Genomic DNA, 24,296 nt, shown 5'->3' on the forward strand with positions numbered 1-24,296 from the left:
AATACACTTTATAACTTTTATCATAACTTTTATCTGCCTGTTGCAGACCTGCCTGTTCATTTGTCCTGTGGTGATGCTGGTTGCAGCTTTTCTTTGTGAAACTGTAAAAGTGAGCTGCAGTAATTGAGCTGCTGCAAATAGAGAGCTGCTGCTGCTGCTGGTCGCCTGTTTATTCAAAGTGTATTAATATTGAACATATCACATGTCCATATCAAATTTAACATTACTTCCTTGAGCCCTTTACAAAGCCGATATGCAGCAGATACGCAAACCACAGAGAGACAGAGCGTTCCGGAGTTATTATATAAATTCCTTCTAAATCTTCATAACATATATTAGTGAGTCTGGTCAGACTTGGATAACTGCGAGGCCATGATTCGAGTTCTGTCCTTCTCCTCTAAACGACCTCAATCACAAGAATGTTATACTTTCTTTGTAAAGTCCCCTCCATGAATACACTCAGTTCCATTATTTCCACTATTCCATATCATTATTTCATGTTTTCCTGAGCTGAGGCTCACTCAGCGGATCATCTCAAGGACTGTGGTTCTAAAGGGAAGTACCTCAGCGACTCTGGCCTCTAACCTGTCTTTGTGAATATATTTCGAACTGAACTTGGACACGCAAGGAGAAGGCAGCGGTGGCAGAGACTGAAAAAGGCCAGAAACAAACTCCAAAAATACACAATTTAGTAAAGCATATCATTTAGGAACAGTTTCAACACTCAGCTGAGAGTAGCTGCTCCATTTCCTTTGTGCAAACTCCAACTGACTGAACAGACATTATTTTGTCAGTAGTACGAACACATTGCATTTTAAAAACCTGCTTAGATTCAGCCTGCAGAAATGAAACTGGACAGAAACAGATGAGATGAAACATACACAGACACATAAGGTAAAACATGAGATGGATGATGAAGGTGAACTGACACTAGAGTAGTTAGTAAATACAATATTAGGTATTATAGGAACAATACATAAGTAATACTGGTGAGTGTTTATGAAGTAAAACATATTTTATTAAGCAAAAAAATGACAAACACACAATTAAACAAAATACACCAAATACGTTAAACCACATACAATAAGCATTACAATCCTAAGAAAGACAATAGACATTATTTTAAGTGTTTTAATTTATATATTTAAGCAGAATAAATGAGTAAATCCAATTTTTATTATTATTTAAAACATATTTTTTGAATATGCTAAACAAGTACACTCTTAGATTGCTCTCACACTTGAAAGTCTGAACCACGATTCACGTCTTTGTTGTTTACATTTGTAAATTAAAGACTATTTATATCTGACATTTACACAAACACCTGTAAATAGTCTGGCACCTCCATTTAGACATTTATACACATTTGCAGCATTCAACCATTTAAGTGGTGTCCTCACATGCTAACAACTAACATACTAACACAAAAAGGTTCATGCTGACTCACCAGTGTTTTCAGTATAATTTATTAGCTCCCTTCTATATCAATATCTTTCAAAATGTTGTTATCTTTTCCACCATCTTTGTTAACCTGGATTCCGTCGCCAAGAGCCATTCAAGAAAAACTCTGGATTGTATTTTTTACCAAATAACTTCGCAGAGCCACAGCGTGTGTGTGTGTGTGTGTGTGTGTGTGTGTGTGTGTGTGTGTGTGTGTGTGTGTGTGTGTGTGTGTGTGTGTGTGTGTGTCCCAGCCTACAGGTCTGCTGTCTGTGATAATGAAATGCTGCATGTGGCAAAGAGGCATCTGGAGGGAGAACGGGCTGTTTTTTTCATTAGGATCGTGTTTCACTGAAAGCACCTTCCCCCTCATTTTGTTGAGAGACCCACAAGAAAAGCACGACGGCAGATCCTCATCAAAAAGGCACAGTGTGGGTTATTACCTGGAAACACCCCTCCCGTCTGTTTGGTGAATCACCGTGTGCCGTTGGGATTTTAACAATTCCATTTACACAAACACCGTTTACCCAATTCCAAAAAATGACACAGTGCATTCAGTGGAAATGGTCTCCTGCTTCGAGAAACACAACAACAAGAAGCACCAGAAAAAAACCCTCACATAAAATGATGGTCAACCAAGAACGGCTTCACGCTGCAGCTGACCTATTTATTTTCTCTATTTAAGTTTCTTATGTAATACTTTTCTTTCTTGAACACACGCATCAGTAAAAAATCTTTGGAGCCGTGGGAGCAGCAAGAAACTGGCCATGATGCAACTTCTTCACATTTATACAGCTTTGCTAATACAAATGCCGCTGTGTGCCCTGCGGCGCTGGAAAGTGTAAAGACAAGTAAAAACTATTTGTTTATCTTTAGGAAAGGTAAGAGGCAGCAGCCCAGCGAGCACATTTTAGTGGCGTGTAAAAGAAACATGTTTGTGTTTGCCAGCGCCGTCTGCTCATGAGTCTGACATGTTCATCGCCTCAGCTTGTGGAGCGGGCCGCGTGCCGCAGCTTCGCAGAGCGCGGAGGCCGGGGCGTTAAAAGACTCGGTGGGGTGTCGGGATCAGCGGCTCTGTTGTGAGTGTGAAAACGGAGGCAGGCTGTTCCGAGAAAATCTGGTTATAATTTCTACTCGTCTCATTTTTTAACGATAGTTTGTACATAAAGATGGACGACATGACAGTGATCTGTCCCAAGTGGCTGGACGCAGCATAGCTCGCAAACCTCGCCTCGTCCATATTAGTGGACGGGTCACGTGAAAGTACTTTCTTTCATTCTAGATGTATCACACCGATGAATGTTGGGAGTCTGCTTTTAATTATTTAATTGATGCTTTAAAAACAGGATGAAACATCATGATTGACCACTGATCTTGGTCGAGTATGTCTAGCGACGAGAACTCGATACCGCGGCTCCATTTCCTGATCGCTTATGCACAGATTCAGGTTCAAAGCGACATCCAAAGCACAAGATGGCGGCCGATCTATTTTAGCAGCATCTTCATAGAATGGGAGGAGGTAGAGATGCGTCGTCCATCTTTATAGACGTCTATGGTCATGTGATCATTAAACTGTTTTCTTACATGGAGATGTCCTGTCATGTATGTTTTGATGTTTTGTATGTGATGTACTGTTTGTTAAATCTGTCAGTTGATGTCAACTTTCATCTTGACACTATATTATGACTAAAATAAATTTGATTACAGCAGATTTAGAAAACCTGTCAATGTTTTTTACATCATCAAACTCGAATATTGTTTCCTTACCAGTCTCTGAAAACTCCCAGCAGCATCTTATTCAAAACGTCTTCACTAAAACCAGTAAATTAGATCCCATTCCTCCACGTTCCATCTCAGCATCGCTATATTACCTTCTTCTCTGAATTTTAAATGCCACTGTTGGTCCACAAAGCACCGGATGGTTTACACATTAGTTTGAATCTCAGATTCCTGGGGACAGATCTTCTCCTGCTTCCCGGAGTCAAAAACTAAACAGCAGCGTTTAGTTTTTTTACGCTCCACATATCTGAGAACCCTGAGGCTCGCTCCGGCTCCAGTTTGTTTAAATCAACAATTCAGATGTTTCCGCTCACCACAAACCTTTTATGAAATTAAATTTGGGACTATTTATTCACATCTTGCACCGCACTGTAGCTTCACTGTAATTTGTATTCTTCCATTTAATCTCATTCATGCTTATCCTCTGTTTTCTTTTTAAATCCTATTTGTGTGTTATTATTTCGCCTCGTGTTTCTTTTATATCTCAATGGTTTTTATGTCTCATGTAAAGCACTCTGGATTGCCTTGTTATTGGAGGGTATTACACAAATACCGCTCCTCCTCTCTATTCTTTACTCTCTTTCCCAAACTATTTTCACTAGAGGCTACTCCAAGCTCATGATATTATCAATTTCCTTTCCTTCGCAGATACCCCAGGTGAGCTACGCCTCCACGGCTCCGGAGCTCAGCGACAACACCCGCTACGACTTCTTCTCCCGAGTGGTGCCTCCGGACACCTACCAGGCCCAGGCCATGGTGGACATCGTCAAGGCCATGCGCTGGAACTACGTCTCCACCGTGGCCTCCGAGGGAAACTACGGAGAGAGCGGCGTCGATGCGTTTATTCAGAAGTCTCGGGAGGACGGTGAGTGCACTCGGCCTCGTAAATCATTTCCACCGCAGCGTGGGAAGATGCGATCCATGCCAACGTACTGCACTGTGGAAAATCGGTTAAGCCCGGAGACATGCGAGCGGAAATCAATTAGCGAGGTCAAATGTTAGTTTTGATCTCAGAACATAGGAAACAGCGATGAATGAATGAGAAATATTTAATATTTAACACAGCGGAACAAATTTGTTACTCCCCTGATTTACATGCATTTACATATGTGCATTATAAGACATTAGGTACAGCACATAAACCTGAGGAAAATGTTTATATACATTAATGTATTAACACTATATACAGAAGCTATATTATGATGCTATAATAATGCTAATTATGTTGTTGATTCGGTTTCACAGTCATTACAAAAACTTCTGTAGTAATAGGGCCGACTTTGTTGGAATGTGATGAGCTCAGTTTATCGTGGGGGTAAAAAACACGTTAATCCTGGGCAGCGTGAGCGGGAACCTGCTCTTCCTCTCTCATCTTCATCACCTCGTCTCTTTCTCTTCCTCTCATCTCCTCATCTCGTCCCTTCTCTTGCCAAAGCTGAGCTTTGATCGATGCAGCCTTTTAATTCTGGTTTGTCAGAGAACAATGTAAACACAGGGTCAAATGATAGTTATTTGCAGGACAAACTTGCAGCGAAGGTAACAACACAGAGTGGGATCCCAATTTTAACATGTAAGTTCAACCCTTTACACAAAGTGAATTGAAATATAACAATAATAGGAATGATACATTGTTTATTCTATAAAATAAAAGTTGTCAAATCTGTGCATATCAGTAAACACAGATACCGGAGGTGGGTAGTAACGCATCACATTTACTCCGTTACATGTACTTGAGTAGTTTTTTTCAATAAATTGTACTTCTGAGAGAAGAATGCTTTTTTTTATTCTCAGTTACATTCATGATGATTTCCCGACTGTGACAGTCAACTAATAAATGGGTCTGCCACTAGATGAGCAAACTGTCTGCTGGTTAAAATCCTAGGTTCCCTGCATCACACTTTGCTATAGATTCAGTTGCTTGTCCCGTTTGTTGACACATTCACAGATCCACCATGTTGAGTATAGATTTAAAGCGACGGCCCACCCACACACACACACACACACACACACACACACACACACACACACACACACACACACACACACACACACACACACACACACACACACACACACACACACACACACACACAGACACACACAAGGAGTGACACTGGTGACTTCTTGGCATTAAGCAGCATCTCTGCAGCCCAGGAGAAGAAGAGTTGTTTTCAGGTAATTATCAATCCCCTCAGTCACAATGCGGAGGTCCTAAACCTTGGGTGACCTCAGCGGAGCGCACGCCTATGATTGATGTGAAGGGGGCTTTGAAGCTGCGTTCAGTTACGTAAAAAAAAAAAAATCATGCTACATAATTAACACACTCATGTGTAATGTGGAGGGGCTGCCAATGCTGCAGGACCCTCTGAGGATCAACTTTGAAGTGCAAGCCTAACACTCCGTTTTAGCTTGAACATGCCCTTTCATCGCTGCAGAAAGAGATTGATTCAAGCCCCCCACACCCCCACACCCCTCCCCCATGGCACCCTGCGACCTTTGATACTCCAGCCCCCCCTCACACCTCTGTCAGACCATTACTGCAGCGCTCCTCTGTCTCCCTCGCTGTCTAAGCCAGAGCCTCTCAGCTGTTTGCAGTCGTATTCAGGGCTTGAATATAACATCTGATGGTGATACACGATTCAGAGAACCGTAGTTAGACATACACCTTGTTTTAATCGTCTGTACTGGACAGTGACGGCTTTCGCTCGCACTCCTTTACCCAGATTCTTTCTGGGTCTATTTACTGTTTATCTCTGGTATTGTAATGAACATGTGTTGGGACCAGGACCATTTCATAGTCTTAACTAAGACAGCACTCAGATAAAGCCACATTTAAATTCACTAGAATTTTATTTGGATCTGCATCAAACTACACAGCGATTTTCTCTCAGAAATCAAGGAAAATGTTAAAAAAGCATCTTTTCTCACAAAGAGAAAAAAACAATTCCTGGATCCACCCCCTGATCTGGATCCACACCAAAACTTATTGAGTTATTCCCTGACCCAAAACCTCCTTCCAGTTAAAGTTTTGTTGTAATCCGCACATTTGTTTTTGCGTAGTCCTGCTAAATAACAGACAAACAAAAGTTATTTTCTTGTCAGTGTGAACACGTCTGTCCCTTTTGCCCCAAATATAAACCATCTGTTTATAAAGTGAGATTGAGGTTAAATAAATGTGTTCAGTCAAAATGTTCGGCAGTGAACATTTTGCTCACTATATGCATCTTTGAAATCCTCTTCTCTTTTTACGTTTACTCCCAAAGTTTACTCAGCTGAAAGATCGCCTGAGCAGTTTGAGTGTGTTTTTGTCGACTATGTTCAAGTGTAATTAGCAGAATGAGTCTTAAAGGTGCCCTGGTAATGTCTCCAGTTTGCAGTGTGCCGGCACAGAATAAAACCAACTCGGCTGTGGTTGTTCATCAATTATGTCTGTCGCTGCCTGAACACTTAATCGCCCAGGCACGAGTCGGGGACAGCCGAGGGAAGGAGAGCAAGTCGTGCTGGGTGAAAAACATGCCAGGGATTTTATCAGAGTGGAAAAATCAGGAAATGCATGTCCCTGCAAATTGTTTCCAAGTTTGGAATGAGTCTGGATGAAGACTGATGTGGTCGTATCACAGAAGAGGGCTGAGAAAGTATGAGAAAACAATGAAAAACTGACCTTACATTCTATTAAAGATAATTTTCAGTTGAATCAAATACAACCTATAAAAATTTGAAATGATCTTCCTTATCCGAGGATTCGTTTCCTTGCAAACTTTTGAGACACAGTTGAGCTCAAAGAGAGACGTATAAATAAATGAGGAACTTGTGTTGCTTAAAATAAGTCTCGGTGTCGTTTCAAAACCACGGAACTCCTTTGCCGTCTGGAAAAAAAAGAAGAAGAACAGAGTTACGTGCTCATCACTAATGAAAACATTATGCTTGAAAACAGCCCGACCCAAGAACACCTCACAGCTTTAAATATTTAGTCAACTTAAAGAGAAATCCCCAAGTCAGGTTATTTTTATTACACACAGCAACGAGGTGACATGTACGAAATACAGATTTCTCAATTATGGACAAACTGGTTAGAACATGATAACCACATTCACCAAAACACAAATCAAACAGCAAACAACTAAATCAGACTTTTCGAACAAAAACCACAAACTACACACGTCCACTCGGCTGGTACTGACGATCCTGCTGCTACATGCTAACAACACAGATCATATCAAAGCATATTAGTAATCTTTCTACGACCAAAACTTACTTAGCCTGCAGCTGAAGAAAAGCAAAGAAATAGTGCAACATCATTTTGCACAGAATTTGTAGAATTTATACACTTTTTTCGAATGTTTGTAACTTTCCTTTCATAAACACAACACAGGTTTTGTTATTCAGCTCAACGTCTCTGTTGTTAAATAATTTGCAGCCTCTGACCTGAGAGGATTTATTGTTTTTGTGAATATCATCAGGTTTACGAGGCTCTGAAATGTGGTGGGAAACATTTTAATATGTTATTACCGTTTGAAACTAAACAAGGAGTCGAGTAATCAAAAAAAAAGAAGACAGTAAATCTATTAAATTAGCAGGAAATGATTGTTTACTGCAGCTCTAATGTGCTGCACCCTGACATTTATCAGCGGTTGACTCTCGAGCATTATACTATATTTATCGCTCAACATGTGTTTTAATGTCGCTTGTTTTCTCAGTAACCTTCTACAAGTGTGAATTCTAAATCATTTGGTAATTTGTTTTTGTCTGCGTGAAAGAAATAAAATGAATCAGCCTTTGAAGATGAAGTTAATTCCAGGTTTGTTCCACCTCACAGTGGATATATTTATATCTCTCCAATCAACACTTTCAAGTCAAATAAGAAATAATTGGCTCTGAGAACATCAACAGATATTAGCTGTAGTTATATTTCCTGCCAAGTGATAAGCATTTAGTTTTGATGTCTCAATTGAAAACACTGTCATTACTGCAGTAAGCCATTAGTGTCCTTTGACTTAATGTTGGCATATTGTATTACAAATATATTGAAAATTCACGGCTGCACTTTTGCTATCGCTTTGCCTGATTTGTGCTGAATTCAGCAAGAAAATAGTCCCAAAAAATAAAATCTAATTATGAGACTTGGCTCCCCGGCAGCCCAGCAGCCACCTGCTCGAAGCTGCACCAGCTCCCTTAAGAGAGCTTGCAAATATGATGTGAGTGAGAAGCAAGACGGTGAAACGTAAATATGAATTCCAGGTGGGTTTTTTCTGATCTCTCCTTTTTGTATCTCACCTCACTGGCAAACAGTGCTCAGAGCTGGGAGTCAGTGACCTTCTCTGTTCCTCCGCGTGGGGTATTTGAGGTGAGCGGCTTCTCATCTCACATTCACCGACCCCAGCGTGTGACCTCACCTGCCCACAAGGGAGCGGGTGTAAAAGCAGATGAAGGAAACACGGAGATGGATAAAAAAAAAAAAAAATCACTTTGCTGTGTAAGAACCAGCTCAGGAAAAACATCCGATGTGAGAAAATGTGTCTTTTTCGTCCTTTCGGATGTTTGTCCAGAACTTCGAGTCTCCTGTAAAAGGAGTTTAAAAGGAATATTTGTCATAATATTTGTTACGAAGTTGTGGTGGGATGAACTGTTCAACAAAACACAGGAGAGAGCTGTTTGTTTCCCGTGTGAATCTGAGAGCCGATGCCGGTCACCATGACAACAGATGTCCTGTAATCATACGGAGGTACTTATTTTATTCCAAACAATTGTTTTAGCCAAAGCCACAATTGTTCCCTTAACAATTAGTTTCTTGTGTTGCGTCACTACTTCGGGAGACATTAATGGAACAAATGATCTATATGGTTGTTCGGGTTCTTTGAAGTCTTGCTGTTCTCCTGGCAATGAACCTATTGTATTTCTATTCAAGCAAACATTAGGGAATGAGCTTTAGAAATATGTTACCATAGGAGCCTCTTAACTAATGTGTTCCTGGCCGATATGGACACATTTCTTCCATTTCAAAGGGCCTGTTCTCTGAAACACACTCAGGAAATGGAAAGTTTTAATGGTCATCCAGGGTCTACTTCGCGCTCTTCGCACTACTTTGGTATTTATGAATGTAAGATTCTCTGTGAGTGCAGCCTTTAGGAAACAAACAGGAGACGGACGGGCCAGTCAAGTGTCGACCACTGGGCAGCGGAGGCCCAGAGAGTCTCATCTGTGGCTGCAGACAGCCCCTCTCTGCAGAGATGTTGATTACTGTGGAGCCGAGACCCAATAGATGTCATTAATCAAGTTAATGAAACACAATGTCAATAAGAGCCCTAACAAGATTCCCCTCGCAAACCAATGGCCTGGCTGACATCAACATGAGAATCCGTGCTAATGGAGTAGCTGCCGTCCCTGTTTGATGAGGAGGATTACAAGCATTAGCCACAGAGCGGGGAAGGAGCACATGGGAGGAATGTAAAATGAAGAAGATGAAGAAGAAGAAGAAGAAGAAAGGGGGGGGGGGGGACACAAACAACTCTGCTTTGCTCCTAGGTGATTTATTGGTAGATGCGAGGAACAAACTGGGTTGAGGTTATTCCTGGTAATAGAAAGTAAATCATGAGCTAGATACTGGAATCTTTATTAACTTCTTCTTGTCTAAGTTGTGCTGGTTTATCCGAAGTTTCCTTCTTTAAATAATTTAAGTAATGGACAAAGTTAACGACAATGTATTTTCTTCTTCAGTCAACAAATCCAATAGTGAAAAGACCAAAGCCAACAGTTTGTCAGTCCAGCCCTCATTACCAACTCGCAGCCCTAAGCTCACAACGTAAATCTTTAGAAAACAGCTAAAAAAATATCTTCCATGATGATGTTTGATATTTAAATAATACCTATCATATTGTTGTATGAGGTAACACACTGGTGATTTAGCAATTGGCCCACTGATGAAAGTATTGCAGTATTTATATAGTATATAGTATATTTTCAAACTGGGTGTATGCAGCGACATTCCAGGTAAAAAAAGTTGTCTTTACTTACTGCTCATATAAACTCAGCATTTCCTGCTGCTTCGCATTAAAGGCATTTAACTGGCAAAACATGAGCTGACACCAGAATTCTATGACCTGTAGTTCTAAACCACATCTGATGTTATACCACCACCTTTGAGATTGCCACTTTAAAATGTGAACGCCAGATTTCTTTTTAGCAGAGAACTGTTGTTTTACATAAATATGTCTCAGATCAGAGGTGAACAGTGTGATATTTGTGTGTCTATTTTCATCTGTGGATTAATGAGTCATATGCAAGAGTTCAGACACCTCGGGGCCTCCGACTTTTATACGACGCACGAATACTGTTATTATTATGTTTCTACTTTTTTCACTTTCACTTCCTGAATTTAAAAGTAAGAATGCATTTTATTTTATTGACAATTTCTTTTTTGCCCCAGGGGTTGTATTTACTTTTCACATTTCTTATCATGTGATTTGGTGAAGGGTGGTCAAACTGTGGCTCAAACCTCTTAGAGCCACATTTTGGTTGCGAGGTAAATCGATGGATAACGCAGCCGCCTGTGGTGATTGGATTAGAGAAAAGCATGGCTCCAATCAGAGCAACAGGACCACATCTGAGAACATCTGTATTCTAAGTGGCCGCAGTCACCCGGGGAGGAGATCACAGCACAGTCAGTGATGTTCCTGCTTCCATCCATATGGCCTCTTAATCTCCGGTTCACACCCCTGGGTGGCGCGTCAGCCAGTTATGTCTTTATTTATTATCTGACATCACGCAAATGACCCCTGAGAGCCGCAGATATGTCTTGTTGCAATTTGTTTAAACAATTACGTGTCATTGCTTAATTGGGCAAAGCGAATGGCTGAATAATCATCACTCATCTTCTCCCTCCCCCTCTCTCTCTCAGGGGCTTCCTGTCAGTGACATAACGGTTATGTATCTCCGTTAATTCAGAGATAGTGTAAATGGCAATTTTCTTAAGCAAGCACTGCCACTTCGACCTTGATCTTAAGGACCAGATACCCGGAGGAAATGTTAGACGGCCTATATACATATATCAGGTGCAGCATGGGGATTTAAGCACACGTTTTTTTAGATATGGGAGCATTTACTTTGTGATGTAAAGGTTCATATTAATAAATATTCAAACGGATGAGAGAATTAGAAAGACAGAGAAGCAAAGCAGTGGATTAGGGTGTGGGGGAGGCTATGGGGGGGCGATGCTGCAGTTTAATTTATCCTGAAGTACCCGAAGGAGGCTGCACAAATTGGCCACAAAGAGCAATGTGAACCGGTACAGATAAGGTTAGTGGCTGGTAAGCTAATATGGTACATAAATAGTTACATGAAAAAAACCAGATAATGGATCCTGACGAAAAGACATCAAACGTGCTTCCTTGTCATGTGCGTAGGAAATTGAGCTCAAATGACATTTATTGGGCTTAATATTTTATCCACTTACAGAAGTACAGACTTCAAGTATTGTAAAAATGCAACAAATTGAAAGCTGGGCTGTGTAATGATTTGGGAAAGAAATGGAAAAAGAAAATTGTAAAAGTACGGACGGAGGTTCAAGACCGAGGGATTCGATTTTGAAATATGCTCGACTCTGCAATTATCTAATCCATATAGAGCAAGAACAGATTTTAATTTGACAACGTAAAACAATAATGTAAATTGGACGGCTCATGCAGCTAATCTGGATTACAATTCTCCAAACTAATTCCTATTCTCATTCAGCTGCTCTCCATTACAACGAATCAGAATCACTTCTGTCAGAAGATGTTCTCAGCTTCTATTAAGCCCTTTGTGAACGACTCCACAGTGATAATGTATGTTGTGGTTTGGTGCTTTACAAATGAAATGAAAATGAATTGAATTATCTTTCTGTTAGGATTACATATTGTACTATTCAATATTACAGAGTTTTGATGAAAACGAGAGAACATGATATCTTGAACTCGAAGGCATCATTGTGGTATTGAAGCTACAAATGATCATTTTAACACTAATTGGATAAATACAGGAGTTAACGGCGTTTGACAGTCAGTGTCAGTCATTGCTGCAAAATGACACAGTGTTAAATTCAAAGATAATCTCTTGATTGATTTTTGAATTAAAAAAGAGAAAGTTCATAATAACAAAGTACAGCTCAGTTATGAATTCTGTCTTTTCGTAGAGATTACGTTTTGACTCACTTCTCAGGTATTAAACCTTTGCAGGGTTGCTGAGCAGGACTGAATTTTAAATGAGAATATTAAAATTTTAATATAATGTCGTACCTCTATCTAACAACCTTAGCAATTAACATATCGATGATATAACACATTTTGGAAAGTTTTAAGAAACACTGATGTTAATAAATCAAGGCAGAGCGGTTGTGCTGGATTTGCTTTTGATTGTAAAGATGTCGGGGCGGCACTGTGGTGCAGTGGTTAAAGACCAGGTCTTCTGTGGGGGGGTCCGTCCAGGTCCCCGGGCTTCCTCCCACAGTCTGAAGGTCAAGTGTTGAGTCTGAACCGCCCAGAGGTGGGAATGTGGGCGTGGATTTGTCTTCAGGTCTTAATGTGTCAGCCCCGTGATGGGGGGGGGCAGCCGGTCCACTGGGTAACACACCTCTGAGAGAAGCTCCAGCCTCACCACGACTCTTAAAGGATGAGAGGAATAAAGAATGTATGAATATATGTATGTGTAGATGAATAGACCCAAAAACAGTGGCCACAAAGTGACACATATATTTTGGCACTCTTTCATTTATTTATGTTGTTATTGTATATGAGAATTATCAGTGTCAATAACATGTTTACAGTTTATTTTCCCTCTTCCCCACTTGCTATCACTATAGCTGCCTCTAAACCATGGCAATGAGACACTGATTACCCACAATGCAATGTGGTGGCGGCCACTTCCTCTCACAGACAGACTTAAAACAAATTTTTCTTTTATAGGGTAGAGCTGTGAACGTGGGATTTCCAAGGAACACATCAACAAAACTTTTTTTTCTCTGAGACACAACAACCTCTGAAAACAATTTATGCAAAACAGTTCAGCTTTACGTGTCAGCCCTGAAAATCCAGTTATTTAACTGGATTTTTGAAAATGTGTCGCTCCATTATATGAGTCACTTTTCTCTGTGGTTAGAACGGCTTTTTGGCAAAACTGCAGGTTCCTCTCAGAGGAGAAGGTACAAAATCTAATTCCTTGCCAATTTGCGTAAGATGCTTCCTGTGTTTCTGCAAGTAAAACAAAAACTGCATGAGATTTTTGTTCTTCTTTGGCTGTGGTGCGTTTTGCACTGTGCTTCCCAGAGGTCACTTGGAAATGAATCAGTGTGAATAGAAGCGCGACATCCGTTTATTCACAAGTTTGTTGCATCACATCAACAGGAAGTCTTTCCCTCGCTGGCTGGGGCGGCTGCCACTGCTCAGACTAATATACTTTCTTAATTGGATTAATCCACACAAATCAATGCCGCTGAATCGGAAAATAATCTTGTAACATTTTGAAATAAAGTGCATCGCTTTCTGTCGGCCAGACGACCGACCCCAGCGCTGCGACGGACAAACCTGTCTTCTGGGAACAGACCACCAACTCAATTATTTGTCCCATGCTGATAATGTTTCCAGGAATTCTGTTTGGGGTTCCTGAAATGTACAGAGGGACGTCTGGACATTGTTAATTATTATCTGGACTGCTTCCAGGAACAAAACGTTTCCGTGGTTTTATCTGCCCACACTGTCAAAGACCTTTAAAGTGATGTCTGCTGCTGTTTTCACACAGTTTCTGATTTGCACACTTCTGGATTACCAAATCCATGCCCCCATAGGCGAAGTAGAGCCGCATCAGTCTTGAGATTGGATTATTGAGTTAGAGTTATTGATCCCTTTGGGGAAATTAGGTCATTCCAGCAGCGACAATAATACGATTTAACAAAGGAAGAGAGGAGGATATACTCACACAAATCTAAAATAATCAAAGGGGATCAGAGTTTGGTTGGATAATATTGTTTAATCCGCTTCTCATCTTCTTCCCCTCTCAAAAACAGTGGCTTTGGCTAAAACCCATCCACTTCTGTGTTTCCTATTGAAACCGGAGGAGTTTAATCTTTAGCATAAACCGGTGGGTTCTTCATCACGGAGCGAGAGCTGGTTTGATTTACTGTGTGTGCAGAGTGGTGTGATTGCACTCTTCTGTTGTGTGGATGAAAATTGAAATTTGAAAACAGTCGAGTGCACACGTTGGGGGGGGTTTAATATTTCCACGAGGTTTGCGTCGGCTTGTTTTCTGAAATATGACGACAGAACCAAGCCTTAGTTCACATTGCAGTCCACAGAGCAAAACGGCCGCCGATGTTAATACAGAAAATATGGCCAAGCAAGTAAGACAACTAGCCGGTAAAGTTTATGTGCCTTGCTGTTTTTAGCTCGCCATACGTTTCTATTCATTTTTAACTAGATACGTGTTATTCATAACATCCATGAGCTGCTGCTGCAAACCAGCCAACAGCACAACTTAAGATGATGCTGCTATGGCCTATGAGCTAGTTAGCTGTTAGTGGGTTGGCTTGTTAGCACTGTGGTGCTTGTTATCTCAATTAAAAGCTAGTTCGCTCATTGTGAAAGGCTGTGAGCTGGTTCTGGATAAAGTGACTTGATAAAGTTCTTCAATTTCAAACTAAATCCACAATATGCTGTTGATTCATCAAAATGTCATCATTCCTTTTTATTTACACTATGAAAAAACAAGTGGATTCTTCTCTATTCCTTTCAGTTGGAATTTATCTTTAAAAAAGCTAATCAGTGAAAATGCTTTGGAACAGATTCCGATAAAAAAAAATAACGATTATCTTAACCAATCACAGTCATATTATAGGTTATTCACTTGGATTTTATACCAGTAGGCCTGGACTTTCCCTGCACCCGTTTGAAATGTGGATCATTGCACCTTATGATGAAGCCAAACTCAATAATTTAGTGATTTACTGTCCAACTGTGACTGATCCATCCCTGTATCTGTATTTAAAGTTTAACAGCAGCGATGAGTAATATTGTCCCAAGCAGAATATTCACACATCTGCTTGAGGAGGGCGCTCGGTGTCCCATAACAATGAAAACCAACCTTTTGCCTTGTTTCCATAATATTTTATCGCTCCGCAGTGTTCCCCACCGTCACAGAGTTGCAATGATTTCCTAAAATTGTGTGTGCTTCCTCTGATGGGGGATAAATGTGCTTTCATTCCTGCACAGGGAGCTTGATGGGTAGTATTTGGAAGTGATGGGATAGGTGCTAGCGAGGCGGGGGTTTCAACAGGGGCTCTGGAGCCTTGTGTGATGGGAAAACATTGGCACGCACACACGACTGAAACCAGGCAATTTCTGATCGCCGTGTGCTGAAATATCCTTGATGGCAGCAAACAAATTTCATTTAGTGATGCTGTATTTTCAACAAGATTTCCATATGGTAATAGGCTGCACAGTGAGACACAAATAGGATTCCAATTGTCCCATTAGCCCAGATGAAATCAGGAGAATGTGTAGGCTGGGCTAAATATCAAAAATTGATTGTAGGGAACGTCAGAAGCATTATTCCTGAGCTTTTACGACGGCAGCTGAGGAGAAGTGCTCCTGCCATGCATTAATAAATTGCGTGGAGGTGTTTTCCTCAAAGCGGGTGGTGGAATAAAAAAAAAGATAAGCACACTCCATTGGGATTTATACTCTGCAAAACGCTGATTGATGTGTTTTGTATGTATGGTTTTGCATTTTCTGACTAACTGGGCATATTAAATATGGCCCATTTCGCTTTCCTCATTTTATTCATTTTTCACCTCTTAAACCCAAAATAACCATTTTTTTGTTTCATGAAATAAAAAAAGACCTTTCATAGCTTCATAAAAATGTAACACCGCCCATCAATCTCCAAGACAAACAGTGGGAGTCTGAGGAAATGCTGTGAAAGTCGATCCTTTGTGCAAGTATAAGAAGAGACAGGCATTTCAGTGGGAAGGGGGGAAAACAAACAGCCCTTTCATTTGTTTGTTGCCATTTAAAAAGTTGAACGTAATCCCTCCATTTTTGTTTTCCGGGAGATTTTCGCAGCCACTAAAGAGCCGTGGAAGTTTGCAACGTTCTTTGTAAAACTTGAGTGAAAGACATTGGCTCGCGTTCAGGATTTCAATTGTTATTGAAGACATTACACTGGAGAGTGTTTCTGAAGTTACGGGGGCTTGGAAAGAGCGTTTCTAAATGAATTCTGAATGAGGTCTAGCGCGAGAGTGATTTAGTCTGGCAGGAATCACTGGATAAAACTTTGACATAATGTCACTTTGACTCAGGGCATGTCGTTTTCTTTGCAAACGACAAGGCGCTTAACAGTCACTTGAAACAGAGAGGGGGAGACGGGGGGGAGCGACGTGTGGGCGAGACAAAGCAAGATGGGATTTGAAGGGCTGGAAGAAAAGGAGATGTTTGCTGAACGCAGAGAAACATCTGTTCCATCAGCCCGGAGTTACTGTGAATCTGTTCTTTTGTCACACTGATGAAGCAGAGCTCAAAATGAAAACCTTTTTTAAAAATATCCGACAACGTTCACATACCTCTGTGTTGTGATCACACTAACGAGAGACGCGTTTCCCTGCAGGATTTAGTCCTGAAACATTTCCTGGTGTCCTGGTCTGTCGGGTTCGAGGGGGAGCAGGGTGGGATACTGCCACATTTTTCAGGGATGAAATCGATATTTTTTTAATCTCATACTTCCATTTTTCCTCCCGCTTCGATCCGTTCTGTACCGTCCGCGAGCTCCGCGGATGAATTAAGCAGCTGCACAAACAAAAAGCAAATGTGCTGTCCCCAACATCGCCGCGGTGATCAATGGCGGAGACAGGTCGGGTCAACAATTTCCGATGCCTGTGTTTACTGAGGCAAAGTATTGGAGCAACAGAGGCCGGTGGAATAGAGGCTGCAAACTACAATCAATGCAACGGCTATCATCATTTGCAGGGTTTATTAATGGCTTCGCCCCGAGCCGGCACAGAGAGTAACACTCACTTGCATTTAGGCAACCAACACTTCAGCGTTTATGCAGCTCGCCTCCTATCAATCATCTCAGTCCAAGTTGCTCTCAGCGATGGTGTGGCTACCTTAGAACCCCCCCCCGCCCTTCAATCCTGTAATGAATGGCATCAATTATGGGGCCGAGCTGCCAACATATACAAATGATTCAGACTGGGTCAAAGTCTAAAAGGCGAGCGAAGAAAGAAAGCTCTGTTTAATTCACTTTCCCTCACTCTGTTCCGTGGCCGCGGCTCGACGGAGGTTTCATGAATTTTAAAAGGTGCATCCACCTGTTCGCAGCTGACAACAGCATCAGTCACACAGCCGTGAGCCGGCGAGGGTTCCCCACCAACAGGTGCAGCCTGTCCTCGTGCTAGTCAGGAAACGTCCCATCGGTAAAAGAGCTTCTCTGCTTAGAGACTTTACAAAATGTGTCATCTGCTACATCTCAAAGCAGAGGAGGAAGACACCGTTCTTTCTCTTACGGCAGTTGAGTTGTTTCTTCGGGATGTGCCACCCCCCATTCTCTGAAGAATGGGGGGTGGGGGTGGTTCTGTTCAGTGTAAAGCAAAAAAGTCGGTTTTCCTTCTGTCAAATAAAACCGTTGAGCAGCAGGTGATAGATGAACAAAAAAAAGAGACATTAAGATCTGCTGTGTTTTTTCGAGCTCCCGGAAAGAAAATACAGAGGATTTATGATTAATTCAGAGAGAGAGAGAGAGATGTGATTAAAAATGGATTTGAGTGGAGTTCAATCCACCAGGTATCGACATTAACCTTTAAAGGAACTGGTGCGGTGTCTCATTGTGAACCCGCCTCTGGGTAGGGGCTGTTTGTTTGGTCTGTGCTGATGCAGGTTGCAGCGTTTTCTTCCTGAAACTGTAAAAAGTGACCTGCAGTAATTAAGCTGCTTCAAGAAAAAAGACCTGCTGCAGGACTCAGAAACCTGCAGCTGCACCACGGCTGCTGCACAAACAGCCTGTTTACCCAAAGTTCAGTTCAGGACGAGTCAGTTCGCAGAAGCCTGGACCGGAGAATCAATTGTTGTTGCCGTTGTTATGAATCTGCTGTTGTTGTGATCGCCAACATTGAGCCTTCTTCACCTTATAAGACTAAAATAAATCTGCTGTACCTGCAGGAGCATAATTATGTTGTTCTGCAGTTTGAAAACAATATTTAAAGGTGTAGTCATATTTTTACAAACTTATTTTTTACGAACACTGTCACTACACAAGAACTTCTTTACTTTAAAGTAATTTGCCACGTCATTGAGTCGTCTGTTATCAGTTCAGTGTTTGGCCTGTGTTCCTCCTTTAAGTCCTTTACTGGTAGATGAGCAATGTGTTAATCTAATTACTTACAAGGCTTCGAAGATAAAGCATCTCCACGGTTCCTCTCTCTCTCTTATACTCGATGTGAGAGCTCGACCCAAGTGTCTCTGCTAGTTTCAGGCCGACACAGTTGTCATTTCCCCATCCGGCGCTCCACGTTGTTTAAATAGCAAATGCACTTGTGCTCGTCTGAGTGCCAGTGGAAGTGTTGGTCCTAAAACCAGGTGCAGTCAGTCGCGTTGTTGACACCGTTATTATCTTGAAGCAGCGGAAAGCGATTGTGCCTCTGACCAACAGACACCTGGCCTGAAGTCAGTGTCACTGTTATTTACTGGGGTTTTTTTTGAGAGCACATTATCAAGATGGTAGAATACACCGACAACACAAACGCAGTTACACACATAGATCTGCTCGTGTACACAGCGCAGATCTGTTTCTTACTACCTGGCACATCCGCCGTTATCATAGCAATCCACCGAGGTGAAAGCACTTTTTAAAGCTAATGGGAGACGGCACTCTGATTGGTTTATTGGATGTTAAGACCAGAACACAGCCATGAATAATTAAGAGGCTAAGTACATCCTCTTCTGAACTATGCTCCTGATGCAGGGACTTTTTTTTTTTTCACTGTTAAACAAGAAAAGTGGAAGTGAACATGTCCTAAATGCACTCGTGCCGTGTGCTTTATACAACGCACTTAAGATTGTTAAATTAATGTCTCATGTGTTTGATTGAAGCAGAATATCTGTCCCGGCAGGCTAATTAGCTTTTCCTTCAGAGTACTTTCACTTATTTGTCTCTGACTGTAAAGTTGGAGTTAGGCCCATAAATCTCCATCTGCAGGAATCATTAATCAATTTGCACAAAAAGTAAAGTAAAGATTGTGTTGAGTGCAACAAAAGTACCGTGTATTTTAACAACATTAATTATTATGTGGAGGCAGTAATGACGGCTTCTTAAGGTAGACAGACGGTTTTATTAAAGTAGAAGCTGCACACATTTAATCCCTATTCCAAACAATGCTGCAGCAAATCTATTTTGCACATTAGCTAATCCAAATTATCTTTAAATACAACGCTCGTGCACAGCTCGCCTTCAGTCATAAAATTGGGATATTTACTTCATTATGCAGACTAAAGAGAAATTAGCACACGGAAATAAACTGGGCTGGCAGAGTGGGTGCCATGTCTTCAGGAGAACCTCAGCGAGCCCCGAGGCCAAACCCGGCAAATTAAAGTCTCATCATTATCTGACTTTACTCATATTGTTTATACCGTATGAAACGAGCGGGAGCCGTGTCTGCGAGGAGTGGTTCGAGACGTTTTTCTTGCTGAGGGCGCGAGTTAATGTGCCAGTGTGCATTAAGAGATAAATAAATAACGTGGGTTGCAGCGGCGGCCCGGAGGGAGAGGAACCCGGCTCGTGACAGAGAAATTCAGAGGACTCGTTCTGAGCTGGGAGAGGCTGACTGTGTATCTGCAGACATCACGTGCATGAGCAAGGACCCCGAAGGTGAATCCGTGAACCCTGAGCGCACGGCAAGCGACACCGTTACGGCGGTAATATATGCATGCATGGAATTGTATGCTGTCGTGGCACCGCTAAGCCGTTTCAGCGTTCGTGTAGCCGACCCGGCGGAGATGCACCGTGGCAGCGTGGACAGCTCCCACGAGCGTCTGTGCTAATGTGTGTGTACCTGACACTAACCCTGCATGTTGTTTACAGGAGCCGCTGATAAGAACGCGCCTTATTAATGTAGACTGGACAAGATGTGGAGATGGTTTCCAGATAAGAGCAGCGCTGATGCTCTTATCTGTTTTGGGTTTTTAATTATTAGTGTGTGCTCGCAGGAATAAACTTCATGTCCTCTGTTTTTATGTGGAGTTCCTCTCTTTAAAAGCTAGAATGGAATTTTTAAAGAGGTAAAGATGCAAACACAACACTATCTATAAAGGGAACTAAATGAGATTGTTCGCTTAGTTAATTAGCAAAGTGGCAATATGCATATTAGGTAATTACCTCCACCCGGGAGTTTATGTTTTCACCCCTGTCCGTTTGTTTGGGGGTTTGCGTGTTTGTTTGTTTGTTTGTTTTGTTTGTGAGCGAGATTACATAAAAGCAACAGAACTAATTCCCATGCCACTTGTTGGGAGGACGTGGAATGGGTCGAGGAAGAACCTGGGCTGTTGACGTATGAACTCCATTCTCGTTTTCTTGTGTTATACTATACAACTATATCAGAGAAAGTACAACAATCATTATTATTTGACGTTAACTAGATTAAATTACATGTATGGTGGTTTTGTAGGTGCAGGAAATTCACATGTTGCAAGAGTGGAAGTCAGTGTCTGGACTAACAGCCATTTGTCGTGTTTTCACACATTTTTATACATCATTCATAAATATATATATTTCCTTTTACAATGCAACAAATATGGGTTTTATGTCATCACTACAGAAATATCCCCATACAAAAAGGCAAACACACATATCCAGCCCCTTCTGCAGTGTTTTCTTGTTACGTCCTCTTTGTGCTTTTGGATTTTTAAGCAGTCAACAATGTAATCTAAAGTGTGCGAAGCTGGTCTTGCAGGTAATTAAAATGAAACTGGTCATTAGCTCTTGACTAGTGTTTTGTAAAGGTGCAGTTTGGAAAGTAATAAGAAAAAATAGCCTTTATAAAACGGCTTGTTTGTGTTATTTACTGGGATATTTATAGACATCTGGTGAATAGAAAAATCATGTTTAAATCAAAACTGCTGCATGCACAGAAAGAAAAAGAAAAAACGTTGCTGCATAAGATTTCGGGGGGAAATTATATCACTGTCGCTTTGAATTCTTTTCATCTCGCTTCTTTGATGCAAAATTGGTTTGGTGCAGTCGAGCACTTAACAACATCACAGGGTGAGAGGAATATTTTTTCCTTTCTGCTCACAAAACACTGAATACCAGAATGCTGTTTGTGAATGCTGCCTTTGTGAGCGACAGCACATACGTCTTTGTCCCAAGGATATTTGACTAAAAACCATTTTCCCATGAAGAGGACTTCCCAACATAGAGTGTCCTTATATTACTGGAAATTCATAATTCTTCTGAAAGTGATCATCTGAGGACAGAGTGACTCTTAGTGCAGGAAACATTTAGAGAATGTGAATAAGTCGACTCTGTCTTTATTATCACTGAATGTCAGAATAGTTTAGTACAACCAAAATGCCATCCAACATTTTTTGACCAGGATCTGTCTGCGTGAAGAAGGACAAGACTGAGAGTGTGGTCCCTCTGGTCACCAGGATATATTTCCATAGTATTTCCAGACAGACCTGTGTCCAAAAAATAACTGAATTAATTCCAAATGTGTTGTGAAAATACATAATTAAAAAAATCTGAATGTTCCAGTGAAATAAAAGACTTTGGTATCAAACCTGGATCCTCTTCGCTCAGGCTGCTTCAGAAAAAAACAGTCAGCTTCTCTGAGAGTTGTGACCTGACCCAGACCGATTAAGCTAATTGCACATAAATCATATTATCATTTATAATTACATTTTCTCGCCTGTCATCATCGTTTTGAAATCCACTGCAAAACACACACTTTTGCAAAACTCGTTATACCCATGAAGCTAAAGCTAATACCAGTGGAAGAGTCGTGAATATATAGATTCATAGTTATTCTGCCAAAATTACATAGTATTAAATATGTGACGTTCATCTCGGCACAGTTTCAGACAGTGAACCGGAAGCACCAAAGATACCGTCACCAATAATATTATTCTGGTCTCAGGAGGTTTAATGCTGCAGGTACACGGTGACCTTTGTGAAATAACACCAACCCCTTCAGTAATATTTGTGGGATTAGACCAACGGAAAAACACTAAACAAACAAATGTGTACACACTCAGACGAGTTTAGATCAAAATGATTCAGACGCTGCTGCTCATCTCCGTCTCATCTCATCTGTTATTTTTCTCCAGTGGCGTTTATTTGTCACCGGTTATTGGCTCATTAACGATGGTTTGTCTTTAAACAGCCACATAAGTAATTTCCTGGAGCTTTATTCTCGCAGACAGAAATAAACGAGTAACCAGTAAATATAAATGGAATAAATTTCTTATAAAATTTGAGAGTGATTCATCAATTTTTTTTACCCGTTTTGCTCAGAGGGGAAACTGAAAATAAAACAGTTTAATGCTTCACGTGTCATCAACCTTGTGTCAGTACTGAGGAAAATCTTTCTACAAAATCATTCTTCAACTTTTGTTCATAACCAAGACTAAGAGAAAATCAATTATCCTGAAGGGTGGGGGGGGGCGATCCTACATGAATGGAGGATATCTAAACAATGGTTCCCTCCTCAGGGCAGCTCTCAATACACCAACCAGACGTCAACAATAACAGCAACTTATTTTCAACAACTCCCACACGACAGACGAGTCCTTTGCCGCTCCAGATATTTGGATATCTATAATCTTATTGAAAATGTTCTCGGCTTTACATTATTTCTGTCTACGTCTATTTCTGTTCCGCAGACTGAGCGGCGACAGGAAATTAGCAGAACAAAACACTTGACTTTTTTTTCCCTTTTTGGTTTGCATCCCCAGCAAATGGTGTTTACATCACCTCCCCACATCGGCAGGTCCGGTAAATGAAACGCAGCGCCGCCTGCGTCGCATCATAAAAAGCATCTTATAGGCTGATGGAAACGTCCCCAAATCAATCGGTCAATTAGGAGACGAAGGCGACGGCTCCCTCTGCGGTGTTTTGTCGGCGTTTAATTGGTGAGGAGGTGACGAATGGACAGAGGTCGCTGCTCCCCCCTGCGGCCGAGGGGTTTCTTCAAGATGCGCTCATTCGGAAGCGTCATCAGTAAACGGGCATTGAAGAGTTCTTGCACATAATTCAGCCATTTTTTTAAACAGTTTACTCCACACATCAGTCTTGAGGTTGCACTCATTCTTCACTGCTTGGGCCACGTTTTTATGAAAATGTCGCCCCAGCTCTGCATAATGTATAACAGAATGCCTGATATGATTTCTACAACCCGGCATAATAATTGGGAGAAGAGGGCTTGTTTGTTGTCTGCATATTTTATCCATATATCTGCAGTTGTTATTCTCTGTTATTTCTCAGGCCCGGCAGCTTAAGGGCTCGGGTTTTCCTCATTGGGAAGGCGGCTGTCCTCCCAGGCAACAGGTCTCTCTAATGATGGGAAATTATGCTCGTGGCACATCAATTATGGAGCGAACATACTCTTGAGCCGCCGCGGATCGCTTCTTGATGCTTCTCTTATTAAAAAAAACCCTCTTCACTGTTATTGCAGTTTTCCGTCCACAATACAACAGCAAATATTTTCACTGCATTCACTCACAAAAAAAAAGTTCTCAATAAGACTAATAGAGCTCAACAATGTGGTCAAATCAGCCGGAACGTCATAACCATCCACGGTAGATTTACCACCAGATTATGAAATGATGTTGTTTTGAACGCTGAATTCCCCCGGTGTGCGGATCAATAAAGTTTTATCTTATCTTTTCTTATTCTCCTGTAGAAGCCACAATTTTGTATGATATCAACAGCGTGTTAAGAAAAACAAGTCGTACTACATTACCCGCAATTCTTGGGCGTAAAACCGACTTCCCTGATGTGTGGATTGTTCAGAATTATATTCGCGACAGAACAACCATGATTTTCTCTTTCTAACGTGCTGTGTTCAA

General features: G+C 41.3%; 1 protein-coding gene across 1 annotated transcript in view; it reads left to right on the forward strand.

Moving 5' to 3' along the window:
* Positions 1–24,296, forward strand: part of LOC118104438 (metabotropic glutamate receptor 4) — a 157,896-nt gene that overhangs the window by 87,634 nt on the left and 45,966 nt on the right. Inside the window, exon 3 of the mRNA XM_035151307.2 lies at positions 3,868–4,084. Within this exon, the coding sequence (XP_035007198.1) occupies positions 3,868–4,084 (217 nt within the window). The remainder of the gene's footprint in view (positions 1–3,867; positions 4,085–24,296) is intronic.

The sequence above is a fragment of the Hippoglossus stenolepis genome, chromosome 3 (assembly GCF_022539355.2).
Source record: "Hippoglossus stenolepis isolate QCI-W04-F060 chromosome 3, HSTE1.2, whole genome shotgun sequence".
Classification (NCBI taxonomy): Eukaryota; Metazoa; Chordata; class Actinopteri; order Pleuronectiformes; family Pleuronectidae; genus Hippoglossus; species Hippoglossus stenolepis.